At 33.7% G+C, this 26826-nt stretch overlaps 2 protein-coding genes across 9 annotated transcripts in view; one reads left to right on the top strand and one right to left on the bottom strand.

The window, feature by feature from the left end:
- Neo (ZP and PAN domain-containing protein neyo) overlaps nt 1-26826 on the bottom strand; it is a 287267-nt gene that overhangs the window by 193502 nt on the left and 66939 nt on the right. For 4 of the 7 annotated variants that reach the window (XM_072892974.1, XM_072892978.1, XM_072892973.1 and 1 more), the window contains one exon: nt 4663-4830. The exons of 2 other annotated variants lie outside the window; for them this stretch is intronic. The gene's annotated coding sequence lies outside the window, so the exon portion shown is untranslated. Of the gene's footprint in view, nt 1-4651; nt 4831-26826 lie in introns of all 7 variants that reach the window. One more of the 7 variants, XM_072892977.1, reaches the window with a different exon arrangement.
- The window catches only part of LOC140666136 (autophagy-related protein 16-1-like), a 199117-nt gene that overhangs the window by 158170 nt on the left and 14121 nt on the right, over nt 1-26826 (top strand). For both annotated transcript variants that reach the window (XM_072893008.1, XM_072893007.1), the window contains exons 2-5: nt 10778-10898; nt 18671-18850; nt 20492-20576; nt 20658-20804. In XM_072893008.1, the coding sequence (XP_072749109.1) occupies nt 10808-10898; nt 18671-18850; nt 20492-20576; nt 20658-20804 (503 nt within the window). In that variant the 5' untranslated portion in view covers nt 10778-10807. The remainder of the gene's footprint in view (nt 1-10777; nt 10899-18670; nt 18851-20491; nt 20577-20657; nt 20805-26826) is intronic.

The raw sequence follows: 26826 nt of genomic DNA, 5'->3' as shown, positions 1-26826 counted from the left end.
AAATCAAATGGAGAATTTAAAAGTTTATACCTTTTTTTTCTTTCGGAAAGTAAAATATCCCTCTAAAAATAATTTACACGATATATATATATATATATATATATATATATATATATATATATATATGCGTCAAAATACATAAAATATTCCCTATCATGTCGTGTAAATTATTTTTAGAGGGATATTTTACTTTCCGAAAGAAAAAAAAAAGTATAAACTTTTAAATTCTCCATTTGATTTCGCGTTGATCAGCTACGAAAACTTATTTCGCGTTCTTTCGAACTCATTATATCATAAAGCTAGCTAGTCAAGTGCTGGTGAACGTTTCGCGCGTACCATCGTGGGATGCGGCAGAGAAAACTCGTTTCGCGAAAGTGATCGTACGGTAGCGCGTTCGAATTGAATTACGATCTGTCAATTATCGTATAACATCATGGTCCGCCAACTCCTGTAAATAGCGCTTATGTGAATCCGTGATTAATCGAATCGCGCACGCAAACGCGGTATTTCATTTTCGTCCTTACTCGCGTAATGTCGTTTCTGCTCTCGGAGTTAGAAAAATTCCACATTTTATGTATATCGCCGATAAATCTTTGAAAGCGCGTAACCACGAGAATTGCGAATTCGACAAAGTTTGTGGGTGGTCCACATGTTTCCGCACGCGCGCATTCACAGGTGCAAGAGAAAAAAGGCAATGCAAAAGAACGTCGCGGTAGGAAATGGCCTTTTTCGTCTTTTTCGCGATGCAGCTTTGAAAATATAGGTTGACTATAGAGTAGGTAAAGACGGAGCCGAGAGTGGTTGAACACTTGGATCGCGTTCAAATATTCTTCGATAAAAGTCTTCAGATGCCTTTATGTTATCGTTGTGTGTCGCGTAGCACGAGCTTCATCTTTCTCGTTTCATGCATGTATATATGGTTTGTTTCAACACGCAAAAAATTTATATAAACATTGATAAACGTTCTGCACACAACATGTGATTTGAAGGTCGATGTAAAACTTTCTGAACATAGTCCTTTACATAGTAAAATCTCGTCCTACCTTACAAAATTTTCAAATACAGATCAAAATAAATATATATTTTTTTTTTTAACTCAACAAGATATACTTAAGGCAGAAATAATACCAATTTAACGGTCATAAAATGCAAATTAAAAGAATAATATTACAGGAAGTGGTACCTCTCATTGGGCACTTGAGAATTTTCACACCCTTGAGTTTACTAATTAGGGTTTTTTTTTATGGCAACCTGTATTTTTTTTTATTGCACCCATTTGAATGTTTAATGGAGTTGTTTGACTTTCATCTCATGTTAACAATATTGATATGAATTTTATTATATACTTATAAAAGTCGGAGTAACGTGATCACCTTCAAAGCTAATTGTAGGAACAGACGTGGGTGTTTTTTGAATAGTTGAGATTCTAAAGTGACTAATTTGATTAATGACACTGTCGCGCAATTTTCTGGTTAGGACGTTAGGAAGAAGCATAATCGATTTACATCTATTACGATAAAATGGTTATTATGTACCGTGAGCTAGTCATTCGGGACGAGTTTTGCCGGCAATCACTGTAAAGCTGCGGTATAACCTGCGCGCTTTTATCAATTCATCATTCCTCCTGTCGTTACTATATGACAGCACTAAAGTGGTTTACATTAACGTGTAACGTATACAGCTCGACGTAAGAAAATACAATGGTATAAAACATGGCAATGCGTGTCTGGGTATTATGAATTATTAACATATCGTGCGTAATGCTATGTGCATTCTCTTAAACATCCAGCTATTAGAATCCGATAGGTCCATTAATATTCAATGTGCACAACATGTTGCGTTCATACGTACAAGATTATGATCAATCTCTGCGGCATACCTCCGAATTCTTTCGCGCAGGTCAGGAATGCTCGCCGATACGGTTTCTAGCACGTTGCCTAGCGGTCCCAAGGTCAAAGTACTGTACAAGCACCGTCGGACTTCCGCGATAAAAGTCGATCCGGAAGTCTAAAATTCCAGTCTACGTAGTTATGATCCCGAGTAACGTACCTTCCGTTTCCTCGCGCGCGGGCGCGCGCGCATATATAGCCGCGGGATATAAATACATATTCAGAACCCGCGTTTAACGGACTAACGGCATTTATACCCGTAGAAATCAAATAGCGTTAACACAAACGGCGCGGCCAGGGTTAATTGGACTTTGGCTTTGACCCTTCGACGTTTCGTGCTGATATTTAGCGTCGAAAATTATTCTTCGCCGCCATCTGTAATTACATCGCGAAAAGAATCGCCATTGCAACATATCGCCGTGCCGTACCGTTGTTAAACGTAAAAAGGTTTAATTTCAACTTAAGGAGCTGCCGAGTAACGGCAATGAAAATTTGTGCGGTAATATTTTTCAATTTGCGAGCTCTATTCTATTTATATAAAATATATATATATATATATATGTATTGTGTAACGCTTATTAAGCAAAAATATCTGTGTGACGTAATGGATTCAAAATAATACGAATGCATAATAACCTACTAATTTTCATTCTCATTTGAAAAAAGTACGACGAATAATGTCGTCCAAAAGCAGATATGAAAATACATGGCTAAGTGCTGTTACTAGTTTAGCCGCAATTGCAGTTGCAGGATTCGCGCGCGCGCACGACTAGTAACACCAAGTTGCGGTGCAAAAACTTGCCGTGCCCGGTTCGCATTAAATCATGATGAGCATCGCATCGCCATCGCATTTTCTCGTGCAGTCGCAGTTACCTAAATGTGCAAATACATGTCAGGTAACACATGTGCGTAGATATCAATCGTGCGTTAGCTATCAAGTTTATCGCACATTTGCTACGCAACAAATCTATAATAAGCATATTTTACTTTTACTCTTGTAAAATGTCTCTTACTTTTTATTTTTCTACTCTATCTTTTGTTTAATATCGAGTATATGAGAATATCGAGAAAATACCGGTTTAAAGTAATAATACCGACAATGTCTAAGAAAATAATTATTGTATATTTAGTAAAAAATGTAATATTATGTAATAATTGTGGGATATATTACAAGATACTGCTATTTTCAATCGCCTAATTAGTGTACAAATTATAATTAGCCACACACGTGCAATTTATTTTATTCTCGGGAAAAGAATCTCTAAAATATCCCTATAATTAATAATAATATTTAATAGGTCGTTAGATTATATGCAGTTATAATAATCCTAATCATCTGGTTATTATCGAAATCATTCTGTCATCCGTACAGTTTCTATCAAAACTTGAAGAGTGTATTCAACGTAAATATTTTGATAATTTCGAAATTTCCCATACTAATATACCGTCCGTTAGATTCCACGTGCTTTCTACTAATATATAGAATATTACTGAGTGCCGTGCAGGGTAGGCATTTTTTGCAGTCGGTAGACGGGGTGATTTTCTAGTTTTTCATCGAACCGGCAAGGTCGTCTGCTGCAAATCAGAATCGTCGTCACAGATGGACGTAATTATGGTACAACGATAAGACGAGGGCATACTTTGCTTCGCGGAAACACACGCGCCAGCCCGAGCCTGTACTAACGAAGTGGCAGTGAAGAACGATGAGAACGCTATATAGCTGACGTGCTCGACTCGCGTGCAAGCATTCTACTATGTGTAAACAGTGCTTAGAGCAAGGCATATAAGTTTCTCATGTCCCGCCATGCGAGACGCTTTCCACGAAGGTATCGGTAAATGTTTGCTAGGAAGGGGACGACTCCTGATTTGCTTAACTCTGCCGCGATGTGTTGTGTGTTTTCATATGTGAGTTTAACATGTTTCTTCGGGGACACATAGTAGCCGCCAAGTGCATGCGCCTTAACTATTACGATACTACGAACCCGGTCTTGTATAATGCTTGTTTACACTAGTATAAATAGAATGCGATATTGTTATATAAATCGCAAGATCGCTGTGAAACTGGACAGCACTGCACTGGAAAAGAGTTTGACATTAGTAAACAATATCTGCATAAGATGCAAGTAGGAAATGTGACCTGAACATTAATATTTATATTAGCAATGTGCTAAGTGATATTTTATGCAAAAAAGTTCTTATTCAAAACTAATAAATTAATTGCGATATATACGAAAATCGACAAATGTGCAGTTAATTTGCTATATAGAAAATAAAGCGTACGATTTATTTCGAGAATATACGATATACATATAGTACAGAACTACAGAAATATGAAAATTGTATTATAAAATATATATACTCACAATAATATATTACTTTGTTGTAAGATTTCAATATGCAACAAAAATTGAAATAGTCAGTTGAATCATAAGGATTCTTATTGATTTGTTGACAGATACAAAAGCAATGGTATTTCGTCATTGTATACAAAATGAAATATCGATTTTTATTAGATATATATAACAATTTAAATATAATGTGCGTTAGTAGTTGACTTTGCAAAAATACTTTTTGGTTTTGTCGAATGTAAATGTTATATCTGATATAATCTGACAATTAACTCGCATTTTATAATATCTAATATATACATATATACACATGAGATTATGCGCGCGTTGTATATTTCATAAAAAACTTTTTTCTTCTTCTTTCTTAGTTTTTTGTTTTACCACGACCAATTAAATTAACTTTTTCATACTCACGGATGGATTACCTCATATCTCGGTCGCTCATGTAACGCTTTCCCTTTTTGAACTACTGCAAAGTGCACCGAAGTGCATGCATGAATTCAAGTGCGAACGCTTGAATGAAACAACTGCATCACTTGGGAACGAAGGCAGACCGCTTTTTCCTATCTCTCTGTACTTTGATCCTCTTCATTCTTTCAAAAAATTCAAAATATTATTTTATATATTTTGCTTTACGAAATATTTTAAATGTCTATTAATTTTTCTTATTAAATTAGAAATAATAGATTTTTTTAAGCTTAGAAAATAAAAAAAAATTAAATTAAGCACAGAGTGAAAAATATTTAAAACTGATATATTTGTATTATACAATCTGGAGTAATTAAAATAATGTAGGAAAAACTCTCGTAAGTTTTCCTTTTGTCTAGATATGTTTATCTAGTCATCGTTTCTTTACCGCAGAAAAGCTGGCTGCTACGAGATACTAAGAGATAAAGTGTCTGACCGGATCATGAGTTGCCACAGGCGACAGCGAGTTAGTTGGTGTTGATTTATGAGAAATACATGTACTAGTACATATTTTTTTAAAATTACTTTTCTAAAGGATATTAACAAGAAATATGTAACTTCCGATCACGAGAATATTTATAATATTAAACACTGTCGTGTGAAAAGTCGCTTACAACACGGCCTTATTATATATCTGCGTGTATGTGTGACTTTAAAATATATTTATTGTATTATTTTTTTATATACATTGACGTGCTTTTTAATTTACTAAATCTGATATTATACTATAATTTTTCTAGCTGACGCCTATTTTTTGCATGAATTTCTTGAAGAAGATATTCATCATAATTACACAAGAATATGTATACTCTTCGTCTTCATTTAAACTGTTAGAACTTTTTACATAGAAGCAAGCATAGCGTCTCTTGGTAATAACTATGTTACTGAAATTAACGAGCAGCAATAGAGATTAAGCGTGAGATTAACAAGTATATCATATTCAAAAAGAAGGGAGCAAAAGCACCGTCACTCGGGATAGTCAATAAAGGTAGCGCATATTCGAGCACTCTCTCGCACATTCGACCTACCCTTGACAGCGTTTTCGATGGTAGATCGTTCGCGCCCGGCACTTAAAAACGGTGCGAGAGTACAACGGTCATAAAACATAGATTGCTAGTTGCCTTCAAAAAAGGTTACCGGCTTTCTCCTTCCATCGCACTTTTTACCGACTTTAATTGAAGCTCGCGTATAACTTGAGGGATCTTTCCTCTCGTTGCTGCTCTTTTTCTTCGCTGGCCGCATTACTGTTCGCCCTCGATGGAGCACTAGGACGACTTCTCTATGAAGAAGTTTATGCTTTTATTGCGTAGAGAGATGCAGACCGAATGTATACACACCACCGAGTGTATGTACATACCTCACCGGTGGAACCCGGACGAGGCATCGTAAAAAGAAGATATTCGTGGATTTCACAAACCTCATGGTGGGTACTTTCATCTCAGGATGATTTTTGCTACAAAGATGTAAGAGATAAAGATCTCCCCGCGGCAATAATGGCAAAATATAATTCGTGCGTTTCTAATGTTTTAGCTTATATATTGATAAAATTTATCGTCGTTTATATACATTATTATTAGATCTATCTTTCAAAATAATCTTAAAAAAGACTATAGAATTAATATCTTAAACTTTCTTAATCGTAGATTTTTTGGCGACTTGATCTTTTCTGAATAAAAATTTTTCCATTTTTCAATTTTTGCGAAAAGACATTCATTTCTGTCACTTTAAAATACCTAATCAATATATGTCAGTGTATAGTATAGTGCGTGTATACAGTTTAAGAATTATTATGATTTTTTTCTACGATTCTTCTTTAACGAACTTTTTTCTCCAACGAATACTGGATTTTACAGTCAGCTTTACGGACGTTCCACATTTAACATCTGAGAGGATTGACGTCATTTCACATCTTTCAAGTTTATATACAACGACAAAAAGAACTCCTGAAGACGCTATCGTAAGCCGCATTGCACGAAGATTGTTAGAGCTTCCTTACTCGCGTTTGACGCTCCTGAAGCACTCTATTGCTTCTTCTTTGATATGGGTACTTTGCAGATGTTATGTCGCATGATAATATTATTACATGATGGATATACATATATTTGTGTGCCACACATTAAACGTTATATATATCATGGATTATTGTAAATATATAATTGAGCAAATTCATCTTTCGCGGGAGATTTTACGACTGTTCGGACTCGTTGCCAGAAAAATATAATTCGTGTGTGAGATCACTGAATATTCACGTTAAATAGAAATAATAAACTTTCAATCGCGCTCCCGGCTGTATCCTTGGTGTTTTGCTGTGTGTGACCGAATTATCTCTGCTCACATATAAAGCAGAGTTACTGAGTTGTTAATCAAAATTATAGAATATCCGAATAAACTTTATTCCTTTTTCATTCATTATAATCTCTATAATCATAGAAAAAGTTCCTCATGCCTTTATTATAAGACTTATTAATAGATTTCTATGTTGTTACAAATCTTAAAATACGTTTACATTTTACGATTTACGTTTTGATTATAATTTCCATTTTAAGTATTAATACACAAATTAAAATGATTTTTGTTAAAATTTTAATGTAAACTATTATTTTTATTAATATATTTTAATATCACTTTATTATATAGAAAATTTTTAAATTATATTTTTAATTAATGTGTCCCTTTTTACCGAATTATTAAATTGAAATGTTTATTTAATAATTTTCCTGATTCATTTTCCATGAAATTTTAATTTAAAAAATCAACATTATATTATTAATATAAGAGTAGTTAACTATTGTATGATTACATTAAAAACTCGAGAGAGCTACTATTATTTTTTATTTTTATTAACAACTAAAAAATAGAAAGATTAAAACAATGTCGATTCTTATTTTATATTAAATAAAAATTTATATTTTTTGCGACTTGGTTGCACATAATATAAGAGTTTAAAAATTACAAAATATTGAAGAAGTTTGTATTTAATGTACAAAAAGAGCAAGAAAGAAGCACAGTTGTAAAAGATTACGAGTGTGCTAGAAGTATACAATAAATTATACCGCTTCTTCAGAAGTTCACTCGTAAAAAGTTGTGTATATCATAAAAATCTTAAAAGTAAATTTGTATATTAAGATAACCAAACTTTTTATAATATACAGTGTAAAATAAGATTATAAATTTCCGAAAAAATAATATTTATTCAAATTTAATAATAGAGTTTTAGAAATAAAAAGGAATTACAGATAAGTTAGGATCCTTTTGGTGTATGGATATGAAATATTGAAATTAAAAATCTCTTTTAAAATATATCATTTTTATAACGTTATAAATATTCTAAAATTTTGATATATTAATAATGCCAAATGTTAAATTTCTGTACAGTACAATATCCATAATTTTTGATATTTTATCATTTTAGAAAAACATTTTTTTTTATTCTTACGGCATCAATGATATCACTCTCGACAAGACAAGGTGATTGAAAGCAAAGTCCATTCAACTGTTTAACGTTTCGCGTGAAGAAATAGACTGGTCGCACTTTCGGCAAAGTTCTCGAGACCTTACATTATAGTGCACTTTCGTTGGTGGCCTCTTCCACCGACGTCTTTGCGCGCGAAAGAGTAAAGTTCTTCCGCCGCTTGTGTATAAGGTTGGGGGTAGGAGAGCTTCACTCTTCTACCTGTGTTTCTTTCACGTTATAGCCTTTCCAGCTAAACTTCCGGGCCATTAATTTACATTAGGACATTTTTCAAGAGCGTGCTAGCTCCTGGCGCCGCGCACCTTAAAATTGGCAAACTCCTCTTTTTAACGGTTCTCCTCTCTTACACAGAAAGAGCTCTCGAGTCGCTTCCCCACACCCCCTTGTCGACGTCACGCTTGAATTCTTCACCATTAAACGACGACGCGACGGAAGAACGAAGGGACGAACGGAGCGTATATATGAGATAACTTCAGAATTTCATTTAACGACCACGCGCGCGAGCTAAAGGCGCTGACAGTCATTAAATCATGTTCGTGACAGGTTCGTCGTGCAACGGCTTGATTGATATGTAAAGCGGCCCATCGATACTGGCGTTTTTACACAATGTGTTTACATAACCGTATAAGTGCTGCATATATCACTTGATAATTTCATTACACGCCTAGGTAATTTCGCTCGTGCAAGTCCATTGCGTCGACATCGAGGCAACGAATACACGTCGGACGTTCTTCAGTAATTTATTAACTCATAAAACACAAACTGACATTAGTCCGAGTGTTTGTTGACCATTTGTAAATTTTGCCATCGTTAAAACTTTGATTATAAGATTATTAAATCTTCAGAAGAACTATGTATATTATATTTGAAATTTTATTAACGGTTTCCGCTATTAATCTAAGATACGATATACATATATAACACAGGGTATGTGCTGTCACTGAAAAATTTATTCATTTGTAAAGTGTCGGCCAGTATCGATACGAGCACTTGTAAATTCCTTATCGATAAATAATCGTCGGAAAATATAAATAATGTATTTAATTTTAAAATAATAGGCGTAATAATTTTATGTTTTTATGAATATTCTGATATTTTCTATTTATTATAATGCATAACTGATCATTACAATTAATGTGCTATTAAAGAGAAAAGAATGTTTGGCATGATGGATGAGTAGAGGGATAAAAAGAAAATAGTTTTTGAAATGAAAATTTTCACGTTTTTTTTTGGATTGTGCATTGTAAAAAATAGAATAATCGAACGTATATCGTTTTCAAAAAGTTCGATAAGAGAACCCTAGAATATCGGTGGTAGCTCACGATCGAAAAAAAATTGCTCATAAAATGCTCCGCCATGGATGTCAACGTACGGGTTCAATGTTTGTTCGCGTAGACATCGAAATAGGAATGGAATAACTGTCGCTGACATCATGTCAACGACAACACAAATATCTATCGGCTATCCTATTTTCAGTCGTAATATTTGCATTACACGTGAAATGTGACGATTATGTATGGTTGCGCGTGTAAGGCTCTGCTGATGTAATTTTTGATAAATTTGTGCAATTTTCGCGCGTGCACAGAGAATGTTCATCAGCGAATATTGGGAATAAAAAAGGAACTTTACGGCACCAATCGAGTTTTCTTGTTCAACTCAATATGAGGGTAATAATGAAATCGAACTCTTTTCTTGTTACCCCGTTAAAGGATGACGTACTATTCCGCTGGAAACGCACGCTTTATACTCTGTCGGTCTGTTTCCGCCCCTTGCAGCTACATTCATTTCTCATTTCGAACACGTCGAATGCTCGGAGCAGAGCTGAAGTCGAAAATAGAAGAGAGAAAATCAACTTATGAAAGCCGGTGCTCGATCTAACAAGTCTCTGTTTAAAGTTCAGAACTTAAGTTACAGAGTGCCAATGACTCCGGCGTTTCTAAATTGTATTTAAACAAAATACATAGTTTATAAGTAGGCAAATTTGTGACGGAAAGTTTATATATATATATATATATATGTGTGTGTGTGTGTGTGTGTGTGTGTCTAAAATATTATACATTTAAAATAATAACGTAATTATTTTTTATTACAACTCGTTTTGTGTGTGTAGTTGAAATAATATTACCAAACAAATAATTGATTTTAATATTTATTTAATGCAAGCATATTTAAGTAAATACTAAAATGTTTATATTTTAAAACAAATAATATAGAAATAATCTCCCAAAAAATATATGAAATTTTTTAAAGTTTAAAGTTTATTGCATTTAAAATGTGCAACTATTAAAAGTAAACGAAACAATATCTCTATGTATATTATATATTATTCTATTGTTAAGCATTTTTAAACATTAATGAGAGAGAGGGAAAGAGAATATAAATGTTAAGATAAATTTATAAATTAAAAAATCTTTAAATATGTTGGTTTTTTTAATAGAAAACGCATATAATATACGTATGTATATATATAAAATTAAACTAGTGAGAGAAAGATACGTCTGCGATTTTATTTATCAATGCGTTGTTATATTTGTACCCGTATTTTACTTATGCCACTCAAGATAGATTCACATGAACGAATCTTCGTATTTCTGTTTCAGCACACGCTCACGGGCCACTGCGCAAAGGTGATGGCGGCGAAGTTTCTTGGCGAACCGTCAAAAGTAGTTACGGGAAGTTATGATCGCACGTTAAAAATCTGGGATTTGCGCAGCAAAGCATGTAAGTAAACGTTATTCTATCGATTAATATTGTAGAACGAAAAATAGACATTTTTCATCCACTAATAACGACTATTGGAAAATATACATGTGTACGTGTATGTATATGTGTACCTACATATATATATATATATATATATATATATATATATATATATATATATATATAAATCAGTTAAGTATTAAACAATTAATTACTAACAATTAATTATGCAAAATAGTCCAGGAATTGCATGCTTTCTTCAATCGAAAAGAAGAATCAAAAGTGTAAAGATTCGATCCAAATTTCTACGGAATGATTTTAATACGCTTTAATTAAACTAATTTATGCAAACCAATTCTGAATCTCATCTGCGTATATTTACTGACAATCGAGATCTCTCGCTCGGTAATTCCGAAAGCCATAGTCTTTCGTAGTGTACAACAAACATAAACATTTCTAAGATAAACAAAAAAAGTAAGTACAATTTTTTGCGCGACTGACATATCAGGTTGCATAACATTAACGCGGTGCATTCGTTCTTGTAAGTCATAATGGAAGTGCAGAAGATATGAGCTGAAAGTAATATACAGCGTTAGAGAGAGCGAGAGGAAAAGAGAGAAAGAAAGCGGTAATCACGTTGCCCATTATCCCTATTAGTCGTTGCATAATGCAAATATACTTACGAGCGTTCCAAGATAATAAAACAAACGGCGAATCTGCATGATCATTCATATGTATATTCTGTTGCGCATCGTGCGCGGCTGCACAATGCACTGCCACGCAAAATATGACGCTTGTAATGCCGCGGCTTGGCCGTTCGTACGAGACTGGCATCAACGATTACGGCCAAGATTGAATAAAAAACTACCCTCCCGGTTAACAGACGGTTCGTTGCGTCATCGTATAAGTACGTAAGGTTAATTAAATCGATAAGATCCTTCCACGGAAGAACAGATTCTCCCCTAACTTGTTTCGTCCTAAACGATCTTCACCGGTGTATAGAAGAAAATTCTTTATCTCTGGATATTGACGTTTTTAATAGACGACCCCTTCGGATAATGAGGCGAGTTTTGGAAAAGGTTGCAACTTAATATACTTGAATAAATATGTATAGAGATAAAAAAAAGTTTTCAAGAGATTGGCCGACTAACCCGGTAACTTTAATGATTCTTTGTGACTTACGTGGCTTTAAGGTAAAAGTGGCGCGTGAATTGATGATAACAAAGATAAATTTATGTAATCTAATGGATGATCTGTCACAGAAAAGAAAGGTGAGATTAATCATAAATCCATTACCCACAGGAAGAGTACTACCTTAATTAGCTCTTAAACCAAGACGCGGGTTTATCCAGGATAAGATGGTATAAGACGGTTATATTACTCAGACTTCTTCATCGCATCATTAATCAGTGGTTAATGAACGTTATTTTACACCAGTTAAAATTGATTTTTTTTTGTCTTGAAACAAAAAACAGAAAATGTTATTAAAATATTAAAGATACATACTTCGATATTGATTTTAATTAATTCTCTAATTCTCTTCACATAACATTATTTTTCTGGCTAGTTTATTCGCGAATAATAAAGAAACATATATAACATATGCATAAATATTGAAAAATATTGATGTGAAAATAAATGTTACAAGTTAATTAATGTAAAAATACCGTAAAGATTATAATCAACTAAAAGTATTAATTTTTCTAACAAATATATTACATTTATTATCTAAAGAGCTCCTTTCCTTGGCCTAAATAGAACCTGTTTGAATATAAACCATATGGAAATTACATCCTTTAATACGTGTATTCACGTCTACTAGGTCGGTCCGAACGCGTATAGTCACCATTAGAAGAGCCTTTTGTACTAGAAAGTTCGCGCTTCGTGATCTAATTTCACACAAAACAACTGACAGTTGACTACAAACGCCAAATGCGATATTCGAGCCTTCTCTCGCGAACATTATTGTGATCTTGGACTGGCAGATGTTGGACGACGGTTATGCTCGTGCCTATATATGGATCTAATGACGCGGCTTTCGAGTCATTGAAAATCGCCACTGTAATGCGATAATTCCATGCATTCAAGGGCAAAAGTAATTTCCCCCTTCCGAGAAAATTGTTTTCGAGTTGGAATGTGCGGCATCGTGACCAACACTCGTGCGAAACGTAAGGATGCTCGATGCTATTACCCATTGGGAGATTTATCACGCTAATTGTCGAGCACTTGGAAGAAGAGCGGCGGCGTCCGATCGTTCGCTCTCCATTGTCCATTGCGAATTATCTCGGCGTATCGAATCGTAGTTCGTTCGGCCGTAAAATAGAGAAATCTTTCACCACTTTCGTCGGCGAGTGCGAGGCTGTACGCGATAAGCGCGCAGCTTCGAAGACAGGGGTGAAAGTGATAATTTACAGCCGGATGAAGGTGGCCATTCTCTCGAGGTAAAGCACAGATCGCGTCCTTCGTGCGAAATGTAGGGGCTTTAAGTGGCACGAAAAATAAATTGGACAAGTCGCACGCAAGCGGCCGGACGTGGCCAGATAGCGGCTACGGAGGATCTCATTTCCCGCAAATGTATTCGGGATTTACATTCGGCGCCGGACTAATCTCGTGAAACGGTGCGCTCTATCTGAAGAACGGCTCGTGATATCGATTTACACTTCGGTCAACAGCGTTACAGGACTCTGTGGTATGTGCGACCGGTAGCCGAGGAGGAATCGTATTGACAAAGGATACAAAGCTGCGGACTGCTTAACACGACGCGGCACACAGACAGAATTAATTTGCAGGTCTAGAATCGCCTTAAACCTTGCCTTTAGTTACAGTTCGCTCACAAAGTCCGCGTAATAATAATTTACGCCATTAACCAACGTACACGAATGTTCGAATTTCGATAAATCGTATTGTATCCGAAGACCATTGTTATCTTTCAGTTCAAGTACCTATAATTAATGACGAAAACAAAGTTATCTAAATTGTGCTTTGGCTACCTGTAAGATACGTGGTAAATGCAATAATATGTTCTCGAACAGATATTGAAGTATATGATTACCTTAAAAACACACGATATTATATATATCTAAAGTTAAAATGTGAAATAAAAAAATTACATATTGTTTCGAGTTGTATGTCATCTTTGTTAATCAATGATTTAGCGACTGTGTATTTTATGTATGACAATTAATTTCAGTTATTGAATATTGATGTACTGACGATACAAATTTAAAAATCGATTAGTATTGATTTACTATTATTTTATGCTCTTGAAACAAAAAAATCCATTCAGTGATATAAATTCGATAAATGTGCGGTTATTGCAATAAACTGACAGATTATTAGCTTCAGAATAAAATGTCAGTTATATTTAAAATGACTCGTTTTTTTTATGCCTTTGTTTATACCTTTGTTTTTTATACATTTTTTACATTTTACATATTTTAATTATATGCATGATATATTTTTATATATTTTATACATTTTATTGATATTAGCCTACATTTTTAAGAAATAAAATACACAATATTAAGTACTATTGTAATTATTTTAATAATGCAATTGCATGTAAACCGAGTTGATGATACTTAAGTTGTCCTTGACATAAATTTGAGAATTATATGTCCCTCGTATTAAGTAAAGAACCGTAAAGTACAAAGTTTCCTAGGACGGAAACGGCGAGAAAACTGTATTACTTCGCGATATGCAGGCCCTTATGAAACATGAAGAGCGCAATTTCGAAAAGTGTATCTCCTTAAATCAAGTCGCGTAAAGTGATGCAGCACCGGAGTTGTAGCGAAACGATAATTAATGTAAGAAGTCGAGCGGCATCACAAATCGTTGTCCCGACTGAGTTTGCGGCCGGCCCATCAAACTTGCTACATAAATACAAAACTTTTTCGCCGCGGACGTACCGTGTACCGTGTGTACTACGAAGGACGAGCGAGAGGATTTGTCTTATTTTTTATGCAATGCAGATAACAACGCAGAGCGCGCGTGGAACGTAATTAACCTGTGGCTTAACTTCGTCATGTAATTTATAGCTGTCGTCTCGCCGGGTCATCCAGTAGCCGAGTCTAAGTTAATTGTGCGCACGCGGATACCTGTGTTGCGTGGATACACAGGTACTCCGAGGACATCCGTTTTAGCCTCGCCGCGGCTTTTGTTTCTCGTTGTAAGCCGTGATCCTACAGCAAAATAGCGAAAACCGCGCTATCAAGGAAGACCGGCAGAGCAGGGGAGATGGTTCTACAAAAGTTTCGCACAAATAAATCTCTGAACGCGCGAGGTGCGCACAATGGGAAAAGCGGCGCTGAAAGGGCGTTTAAGCGTGAATTATTGTTTACCCGCGGACGCTTTAAGACAAAAAGGACGCTTAAAGTGGATCAGCTGTTTTCTATCGCGCTATTATCTACCTCGCCACGTCGCGCAATTTCGTGAACGCCCCGAGCGACTCTCTTCTGGACACAATCAGGTGCTATGGACAGACGGATCCCGCACCGCACTGCACCGATGTGAAATAACATCCTTCGTTCGTTCCGATGACTGAAAAGATTGCATTAACTGTTCCCTAACGTTTCGACAAATTAATCGTTATCACTTATTAAAAATATTTTTTTTTTCTTTAACATATATACTAAGTATACGCAAGATTGTGTTTTGAAATATTTTATATATATCTTTATTCTAACCGTCTTTATATTGATTACATTAAGTACGCAGAAACAAGTAATCTTCCTTATATTTTTATTAATGTATGTTTAATGGAATTACAAAATAATTGAAGTGTAATTTAACAAAAAAACTATCGAAAAGATATTTCCTTAAGTTTTCTCTAAAAATTAAATCTAAAATATAGCTGAAAATTTATAAATGGAAGATTGTTCGGTATATGTACGCTCGACTTATAATTATATTTAATTTAACAGACATCTCTCTGTATATAAAGTAAATATGCATAGTACGAATACATATTAATGCGAAAAGCATGAGGAAAAGCAAATTAACATGAAGCTCTTATCTGAAAGCTCTTATCATGGCTGACTGTTGAATAAGACTTACATGCAAAGCCGATAATCCTTTATGCCTCGTTTGAGGGATAGATGTACGTTAATAGCATATATATATTATGCACTTATCTGAATAATACATTTGGGCTTAAGGACCAGTACATAAAAGACTATATTATGGATGAGAATATACTTTGTGCGACATGTGGCAAAAATTGACGTCCCAAAATTACCACTAGAGGCTAAACTAAAAATAAAATTGTTCGTTTCAATAAAATTACGAGACGTCCTATATTTTATGACACACACTAAAGTTGTATATGATAAACTAGCTATATTTTTAAAAAATATAATTTATTCTGCATATTATTTTATCTTTTTTCTTTATACTGTTATTAATCGAAATTATCATCGTAAAAATACAATAAATGTTAAAATTAATGAATGTTAAATATTGAAAAAAAAAATGTTAAAATATAACGCTTACATATTAAAGAGAATAGAATTGCAGAAAGAATTATTTTTATTATCTACAATTATAATGTCATTTTTTTACATGAAAATTTTCATTAAAAAAAAGAAAAAAAAATTGTTTAAGTAGATAAGTAAAATATTAGCATTTTCTTGTAATTGTAAGAATATTTCCATAATAATGATTAAGTTAGACTAATCATTTTTTACCGTCTTGTCATTATTATCATTACAATTCAAATTTAAAGTTATTAGATGGAAATATTCGCATATTATTCCGAGCCCAGTAAAATAGAAGTTGCATTTAACCGCGCGATATCTCATTCACACAAGAGAGATATGGTTTATATGTTAATAATTTTACATGGATGTTTATTAGCCGTATGCGTCTCTCGGGTATTTTACTGAATCGTGATAGACAGTGCGTTGTGCGTTGTGCGTGTGGATACAGTGCAGTACGGTTACTTGTTGCGAAGTAAGACTGTTGTGAACCGTGCGATGTTGAAGTGAAGTAGGAATTGTCGACAAATTTCTCTTTATGCACGAATGCACTTTGGAAGAAATTTTATTGCTTCCAGAGAAGTGCCCTACTCACCGCGTTTGAAGCTTGTGAAGTACTTTCTGCAGAACTTGTATGTCGAACTACGGGGATTGAGTGTACACCGCGCACAAATATCACATCGCTGTACATATATCTTTATCTGCATATACAACAATGCCACAAGGAGAAAATGCTTACGAAATGTCAAAAAAGCAATATATATATATATATTACATTGCATCTCGGATAATGATATATTTGAAAATTTGAAAATTACCCGCGTTATATAGTTATATCACATATATTGAATTTGATATATTTTCTTGAAATAAATGATCGTAAAAAAAAAAAAAAAAAAAACCATTATGTTATTTGACTTATCATATAAAATAGATACAAGAATATTGCAGATGTTAAAATAAATAATTAACAAAATTGTCATCAAAATTTTCCATAGAATTGTCAAAATGAAATATTTAAAATTTCAATGAAAATTAAATATAACTGCATTTTCACTGATTCAGAAATCTGCGACGCGATTAAAAGATAATTTAACGCGCGATCGTAATTGAATACGCGCGCTTGTAACATATAAAGTCTGTGAATGAAGAAGACATCCTAGTATGTTGCACTGTCGTGAAGTAATTGAAACTCGTAATACCACCTTCGGAATAGACACGGTGGACACCAGCCGTTCTTCGACGTTTCACCGTAGAAACTTCAATGGACTAATCGATCGAGCAGTAAATCACATTTGATTTAACGTGAAGCTAGGATAAAGTAGAATTGGAAACTGGCGCGTGGATTCGTAATCGTACAAAGGCCGAGGTTAAGGAAAGGTAGACTAGAAGGGCGGGTAAGAGACGATCGTAAGCGGAAAACTCGTAATTTATCCTGTTTCCAGTCTTGATGCCGGGCGTTTCCGCGTCGCGCGCTAGCGATTTCCAAGAGGTTCGCGGAAACATGGCGACGCGAATGTCATTTCCCGACGTAAATTAAGTTTGAAATCCTGCTTATTTCAGCGTAGAGATCGATGAGAGCTGCTGCTAGGTACAACTACAGTTTGAAAGGGGAAACCAGCCGTGATTCACATTCGATACAACTGTTAACTCGCTCCGCTTAAAGTCGGAGCGCGTATATGCAATTCGGGAGGACGTAATTCTATTACTCCCGTGGAATGCTCAAATTAAATGCAAAAAGCTTTCTGCATGTATTTAATTCGATCACGCTATTATTCTTGAAAGGCAAATTTTACATCTGAAGGTTTGCTCATTAAAACATTTGTATCTAGTATGAACAAAAATTCACCGATATTTTTTTTATAATCAGACACAAATAATTTTAATATAATTAATAAAAAAATGATGAATATATACTATTATTTTATTATATAATAAATTATTATTTAAAATATTATAATTTAAATTATATAATAATCACATATATATAAAGATACTAAATTTTATCATTGATATTTATTACAGTATTCGTTGATGATTATTTTTCAATATATATATTGAAACTACGCCCACGAAATATCTGTACAATTTATACATTTAACATATATATAAAATTATCTCTAAAAAGAAAAAGAGACTTTTAATTTAAATAAAAAAAAATTATTATTTTTTTTTTTTTTTAAGAAAATCTTTTTCTCTTTCTCTCTCTCTTACTGTTTAATAAAATATATTGTATCAAAATAATCGAACGATGAAAATGTAATCTAATTATCTGTAATGCATCCTTTAAAAATAAAAAAAATTTATGTTGTGCAGGTATAGAGACAAAATTTGCTGGGTCTAGTTGCAATGATCTTGTAACTTCAGACGGTGCTGGTTCAACGATAATCAGTGGTCATTTTGATCAAAGAATCAGATTTTGGGATACGAGAGCTGAATCCAGTTCAAATGACATCATACTAGAAGGAAAAGTTACATCCTTAGATTTGTCCCGCGGTAAGTATTTATTGTATTAAATGAAGTTTGTACTTTAATTGTACTCAAAATTAAGGGAAAATAATTGCAAAAAAACAATTACAACAAAAATATAAAACACCAACAAGCTCAATAAAAAATTTTATTAAATATTAATTGAACATATTTATGCTTTAAAACAATTTTTTTAACTTTTACTCTATTACAGAATTTAAACGAATATCAGCAAGATTGAAATAAATATGTAACATATTACATATTCTGTAAAGATATTTAATACAAATTGTCTGTAATTAATGTAATACGAGATTACGTTCACTGTAAATAATATTGAAGTAGAATATATTGATTCTTTATTATGTAACTATGTACAAATTGCTTGTGCATTTTATAATATCGATTAAGGTATGTCAAATGTATGTGGAGAGAAACAGCTGGCTTTTTTCTTTTATTATTGGTATTTAAATCGTTTATACGATTTAACAGAAATATCGCCAATATTGCCATGAAAGCGTTAATATCGGAAATTACATCATATTTTATTTAAATTATTATGCTTATTTTATTATGCAGAGAACGTGAATTACATTTTTAACTAAATTAGATTAATAATGTTTTGTATTATTACTTATTTGTATTTCTATTTATGTTTTTCTAACCAATATATCATAGTTTCAAAAATATAGATTTTTGTATACATAATTTTTCATTAGTATTAAAAAAACGGCATATTTTAAAATTTAAATATTTATTAGAATTTTACATTTGACTATTAGAATTTAATCATTTGATTTCATTTGTAAAGTTTATAATTATTATATTTCAGTAAATTAAATTAAACGAACGACATAATTTAATAAATAATAAATAATTCAAACATTGAAAATCAAAATTTTACTTTTTTTATTAATGATAGATTTTATATTGTTATAAGATATTTATGTAACACGTACTTGTTTGTTCAACAATTAATGATGCGGAAAAAGATAATTGGCATTTCACAACTGCCACATAAGGCATTGTATATTCGAGAATTCTGCTTCGTTACACAAACAATGCTATTTTGTTTTTACTTTTTATCGTTACATTCTAATGATGCGAATGAATTGGCTCGTGCGCGAGTCTGCAATATTCTCTTAACCACTTATATCAGGTGCAAGTGCACTTTGTTCAAGAGCTTTTCATACAGACGTATTGTTTTATTGCATTTCATTAATATCACCAAAATGCAAATTCAATAAATTTAAATGAAATAGTATTGTCCTGATTTTTAATTTTCGCACTTAAACAAATATATCACTCTCTGTCATTTTTCGTCGTTTATTGAGTATACAGTTATTTGGAAAACTCTGGAACGAGCCCAAATATTTTTGCATTAGATTCTTTTTCAAATCGATATGATATAAAAAAAGATTATTACAAAAAAACGGATTATTTCGATGAACTACAACACGTACAAGTTTATTGCGCTGTGCTAGACTTTAGCGCCTAGAGATTGTTGCATTGCTACATTCCATAGATGCACTTTATTGAATAATTACAATATGTCCGATATGTACGAAATATTTGTTCGACTAAAGTTGTAATTCCGCAAACATTTACGCAAACAATTTAAATATTATTCAATCATAGACGATCATAAAGGCATTTATTTGATTTCAGACGCAAATTACCTTTTGAGTTGCGTGAGGGATGACACGGTGAAATTGATTGATCTACGAATGAAGAAGATTGTTGGGTCGTTCAGGTGGGTTGTGTGTGTACTTATCGTATACGCGACTAGAATATTAAAAGTAGTAAATCATTGTATTTTTATTTTATTTTACAGCGCCGACGGTTTCAAAGTGGGATTCGATTGGACAAGAGCTGCTTTCAGTCCTGACGGACAGTACATAGCGGTTGGTTCCGCAGACGGTTCCGTCTTTATCTGGTCTATAGCGACGAATATGATCGAAACAATACTAAAGGGACATACGTAAGTAAAGATTTCCTATTAATTCATTAATCCGTAATTAAAGTTGGAAAAATTAAGTTAAATATTTTTCTATTCAATAATACAATAATCCTTTACAAGAAGACATAATAATTGGATGTCAGCTGAATGTTAAAACATAAAAATATTTTCACATTCGGTTTATTAATGTTATAATATTTAACTTGCCAAATGTATCCACGTTATATCCTATGTAGCATGTCCCTAAATGGCGTATTATTATCTTTCAAACATCTTAAGATGTCTTGACCTTTTTGTGCTGTATGGGATAACTTTATCGTTTATTTTTATGCATATTTCTGCATATTTATATATTCTTGATCAAATATTTAATTTCTGCTCTAGAGATAAAACAATCGCGCAATTCTTTTCTTTCATATAGATTGGAATGTGCAATATCGATATTAAAGTTCGGACCATTATAAAATGGATATTCCAAAAAAAAAACTATTAGATTTTTTATGACTTAATGTATGTTTGCCAATGACGAAAAAATTTGTATATTAAAATGTGAAATAACGTTCTCGATATTATAGTATATCGAATATTGATTTATATATACGAAAGACTAATCCGAGATATTGAAGATGGAGCTGCTGCGCGAAACCTTCATAAAGCAAATCTTATCTTATTGTGATCTTTTTATTACAGTCTCTTTACTTTATAATCTATACTCGCATCTGCTTCATAATATATTATTATATTAAAATGCATGCAGTTATTGCATGTATAAGTATACAATTAAATTTATGGTCCAATTGCTTTATTAATTTTCTATTGTCATCCTACGAACGGTCAGGGGTGATCGAAAGGTTATTTTTTTTGTAATTCTGGTACCACATTTGTGTGTATGTATGTGTGCGTGTGTGTATGTGTACGACGACATTTCTCGACCGCACCAACGTGCGACTTTATTTGCGGTTACAAAATCGATACCGTTAGCCCGCTGTTGCCCTTCGCACGTTCTATTTTGGTGTATCGTCGTTATAATTTATTTCTCGCTGTCCCATTTTTTATCACAAAATACGTTTTGACCCGTTTGATGGATGCGAATTTCTCGTTTAAATTCGCTCGCTAGAGCACTAAAACGCTCGTAATTTTAGAAGGCACCTTTCGAGTGCTCTGCATACCCACCTGACACGAAAAGTTCCTAAAGTACTTCGGTCCTCTGGTCCACCACACGCAGCACATGTATGCACACACCCACATATATACATACATTACATACACATACACATATATATATATATACACGTGTACAAGCATGCACACTGCAAAAAAAAATTTGCACCAGGGAGAGACTAGAGGGGATCTAAGAAAATATTTCGACGTGACCCGATTTCCGCTCCAACTTTTGCGCTGTATATTCACGTACACATATTCGCTCGTATCTATACATCGCCGGAAGACTTTGTGATATTGCGAATTTATACGGCACCCTAGATGCTTCCAACTCTTGCCTGCATCTACGTCGACTCTCGCCATTGAATATGTCACTCCGAATGACCGAAGACTCGTTTACCGCCTCTCGGGGGAACACGAAAATCCGTGAAAAGAGAAAGAACCGCGGCGCGGATGCAGCGAGAAATGAAAGTAGTAGCATAGGTAGGCAGCAACGTATCTCGTCCGCGTGCTTTCAGCGCCCTTTCACCTACACGAGCCACGTAGTTGATGGACGCGTTAATCGGTGGTATGGTATCTCACGGGAAATGCGGGGGCGTGTAAGGATCGTTTTTGCTGTCGAGGTGCAGAAAATCGATATGTTTTGAAAACTAAAAAACGTCAATTATACTATTACAAAGCAGGCATGGTTAAACATAATATTATTCGTAAAACAATAGCAAACACGGTTAACAATTTCCAGGTATCTCATGTAACTCTTCATAATAGCTAACAATTCGTAAACAATTAAAATGTCAGCTTTTTTATGTTAGAGATTTTATCAACACAATTTTAAAAATTTAACATTATTTTAACATCAACATTTGTTGTCGGAAAGCTGTTTATTTTAATTTAATGTATACACATATATATATATATATATGTATATGTATGTATAATTTGTGGAATTGATATATAATTATGTTTATTTTAGCATATTAATGTAATTGTGAAGGAAATAACAATTTGTCATTAATGCTTTATCAATGGCCATAGACTAAAAAACATTGTCGGTCAGATTAAAAGGATGAAAATCGTGATATCGGCGAGAAATAATTCCTACGTGGTCGTTAAATGGCGATAACGTTTAATTATTCTCAATTGAAACATATCGTGCTTCGTACCAATCATACTATCACGTTCCCTGCTATCGGTAGCTGCAATTAGTTATTACGCTCATGTTGGAACGTTTACGAACATAAACGGTTTAATAGTTCATAATTACGACAGCGAATACGCCAACATTAATATATTTTCAAATTTAGACGATTGATAATGGTTTCTCATATTTTGCATTAGAGAAGTATCGAAAGTTTTACCAATTTCTAAAAAATTTTTTTTTATCCAGATATATGTATATATCAATTTTCATTTATTAAATTATATATGTGAGTGGATCTATTTTTCAATTTTATTATAAGACAAAAATACTTTCAAAATTGTCATTGTTCTCTGCGGCTGCAATGAAAGTAAATTCCGAAAGAAAAGCGGCGGATTGTGTTTCTAATTGTATTGTTTCATCCATATGAAGCTCACCGACGATTGTTTTCGAATCTGAGGGAGAGATCGTAAACATCCAATTTCTACAATTATCGTTCCAATTATCTTTCTCTCCGCGTGCTTCTCTGTCATCGCGGCGATCGACCGTCCCTCATCTTCGGCGTCCTCGAGTTTCTCAAGGACGCGGTATCTTTGGTGGTGGCTTCTCTGGGAGAGCCCAGCGGGCGGCTCAAGCCCGGCGTGCAACTAAGTACCGGTCGTATCGAAAAATGGCTTAAGCACCAGTCACGTACACGTCGCTCGGCATCGGTGTGCGCGATTTCAACGCGTGCGCGCGTGTGTTTCACTGTTATTACTTTCACCCTGACCGGACCGCTCATCCGTGGTCATCGTCATCTTTCGTCGTAATCTCTGCCCCCTCGCTTCCCACCCCTTCGTCTCTTCGCTCTCGTACCCGGTCGCCATCGCTATCGTCGTCGTCGTCGTCGTCGTCGTCGTCGTCTTGTCTCGTCTCGTCTCGTCTCGTCTCGTCTCGTCTCGTCTTCGGTGACTTCGTCTTCGTTTTCGCCTCCGTCTCTTCGCGGCGGCCGCCACTTTGTTGGTACCATAGCACGATGGTAGATCGTATAATTCGTACGTACGCGCTCGCTCAGGAATTCTCCGAGACTAACTTAATAAGCGCCTCGCCCTTTCACCCTCTTTTCTCCGTCCGTGTCCTCTTACGACGCTTCGCAAGAAGCTGTACGATTCCATAGGTATTTAATGCGCGGTTCTTGTAGCGCTCTAAGCTCTACCTGTCATGACACGAGCTATTAAATTTACATGTTATTTTAGAAACGCGCTAGTGTGCGAATTAAGGTAATAATCGTAAAAGAATTTTTGTTTTTATGGTTCCTGCTGTACGATCGAAAAGCCGCAAAGCCGCGATAAATATCACGAACTTGAGGAATAATGAAATGTTTTATAAAACAGATATTGCGTGTAAAATTATAAATGTAAAGAAGACACTTGTTGTAAGGGGGTCTATTTATTAACACAAAACAGACCATATTTGTAAACATTTCTTTTTTATTATGTTTCAGCTTTGCTTTAAACTTTTTTCTTACTCTACCACTATATGTAATCTGATATTAGTAGTATTAGCCTATCGTAAAGGTAAAAATAGTAAAACGTCTTAAAATAATTATATCCACTGATAATATTGTAGTCTCTCATTACTTTTTATAGAATATAAAATAATATACAAAAAAATTATTACTTATACATTATTATTAAAAAAATATTTATTTGTACACGATATCACAAAGTTATTGTATTTTTTCAACGATAGATGAGTAGCTAACATGTAATAGAGATATTTGTTAATAAAATTTTCAATTTTCAAAGTTTTAATAAAATCCCGTTTAATAATAAAAAATATTAATCAAAAAGATGAATGTAAATTTTATGTAAATTTCACATTTAATTTTGTATGAGCACATACACATCACTGATTTATTTTATATTTTTGAAGCAACTAATTATTTCATATTTTATTTTTATTTTCTCGCATAATTTTCGTTATGATATACTTAAGTACATAAAAATATAGCTTTGCACGCATCAATAAACTCACTACACCGTTTATTCGATATTGCTCCATATCGAAGGGCATAACTTCCTTCTGGTGAGCACTTAGACTCGGATGTGCATTCGTATTGCTCGATAAGCTTACGCGCCCGTTCGTGTTCTAATTTGCAATCAACCGGCAGAATCCGCTGGTACACACGTCGGAAGGCGGGAATTTACTGCGCGATCCCCGACGAGGATCTTGCCCGACGAATAAATAGTGTTTCGCGATTATAGCAGAACAGGTAATTAGGAAGGCAGAGAGAGAGAGAGAGAGAGAGAGAGAGGAATTGGGATACTGCGGCGGTGGAGGGCGGTGGTCTTTAAGATTAAAGTGCAGTTTCGTTAAAGAATTTTCGATTCAGCGCATTACGGAATCAGTGACCTCATTATATTCGTATTCGAAACTTTTCCGTAAAGGAGCGGATAAATGTATAGCCGCGAGATATTTTCTGCTCATCTCGTCTCATTCTATCGCGATTACTACTTATATATTGCATTTTAAATTGTGCTAAAAAGAGATATTAGTTACGCGCGAATTATAAATAATGAGTCATCAATTTGATATATGTATAATATATACAGGGTTGGAAAGTAACGCGTTACTGTAACGTAGTTACATTTTTTAGTAACGGTAACGAATTTAATAGTTACTTTTATCGTTATTTTTTTCATATATGAAACCTATTTATAACATATTATATTTTCTATTTTCGTATATTTAATCTTCAATTATTAACAGATATTCATATAGGTTCATATTTAGAACGCGCTAACATTTTTGTAAACGCGTTCCAAATACGGACCATAATTATAAGAGTACAAAAAATATATCGTGTATTTGACTACAGTTATAAATTTAATGCAAACCAAAATTTTTTAATTTATACTTTGAGTGTTTTAAAATTTTTTCCTTATTACTTATAGCAGGGGTGCGCAACTAAATTTTACGGCGAGCCAAATGCAAAATTTGAAATTATTCCGTCGGTCATAGCAGCTAAATGAAAAAGTTTTTTTTTGCTCTTCCATCTATGCACCTATGCACTAATAATTCAGTTATTTTTCATTTTTTTTTGTGGGTCCAGCTTGAACGTCGCGGACCGGATTGAAAAGCCTTACGGGCCGTCAATTGCGCATCTCTGATTTATGGTATTACTTTAAAATAAAAAATTTTTTTAATTTATTGATATTTTATTAATTTTTTTTAATAAAAGATATTACAAAAGTATAATTTTTATTTAATTTTTGATCTTGTTTTAACATTAAAAAAGTAACGATAACGGTAACTAGTTACTTATTAAAAGTAACATTCTCATCCCTGTATATATATATATATATATATTCTTAATAGCTTATAAAAATTGTCATCTTTCCTTCATAATTTTTTAGAAAGTTGACATTTGTTTGAGACTGTATTTTTATAGAGTTACAAAAAGAAATAACGTAAATCTTCCTCTGTATAGTGTCAGCACTAATAAACACCATCATGTCACAATTGAATAGCGATCACATGATTTGTAAAGCTTGTTATTGATAAATAAATGTGTAGCAGGGTGTGGTAACAGTGGAGGTGAGGTCATTATTCTCCTCAGTGGTAACTGACAAGTAACAACGTCTCATAAACATTACTGCGCCATATTTCAGTCACGCGTGCATTTATGGCGATTTTGCCTCGCATTTTACGAGAGGTTGCCACGATGGTTATAGAGCATAACTAAAACCTTTAGAAAAGTAG

This window comes from Anoplolepis gracilipes, chromosome 5, assembly GCF_047496725.1.
Source record: "Anoplolepis gracilipes chromosome 5, ASM4749672v1, whole genome shotgun sequence".
Classification (NCBI taxonomy): Eukaryota; Metazoa; Arthropoda; class Insecta; order Hymenoptera; family Formicidae; genus Anoplolepis; species Anoplolepis gracilipes.
This window is presented reverse-complemented; position numbering and strand designations above follow the sequence as displayed.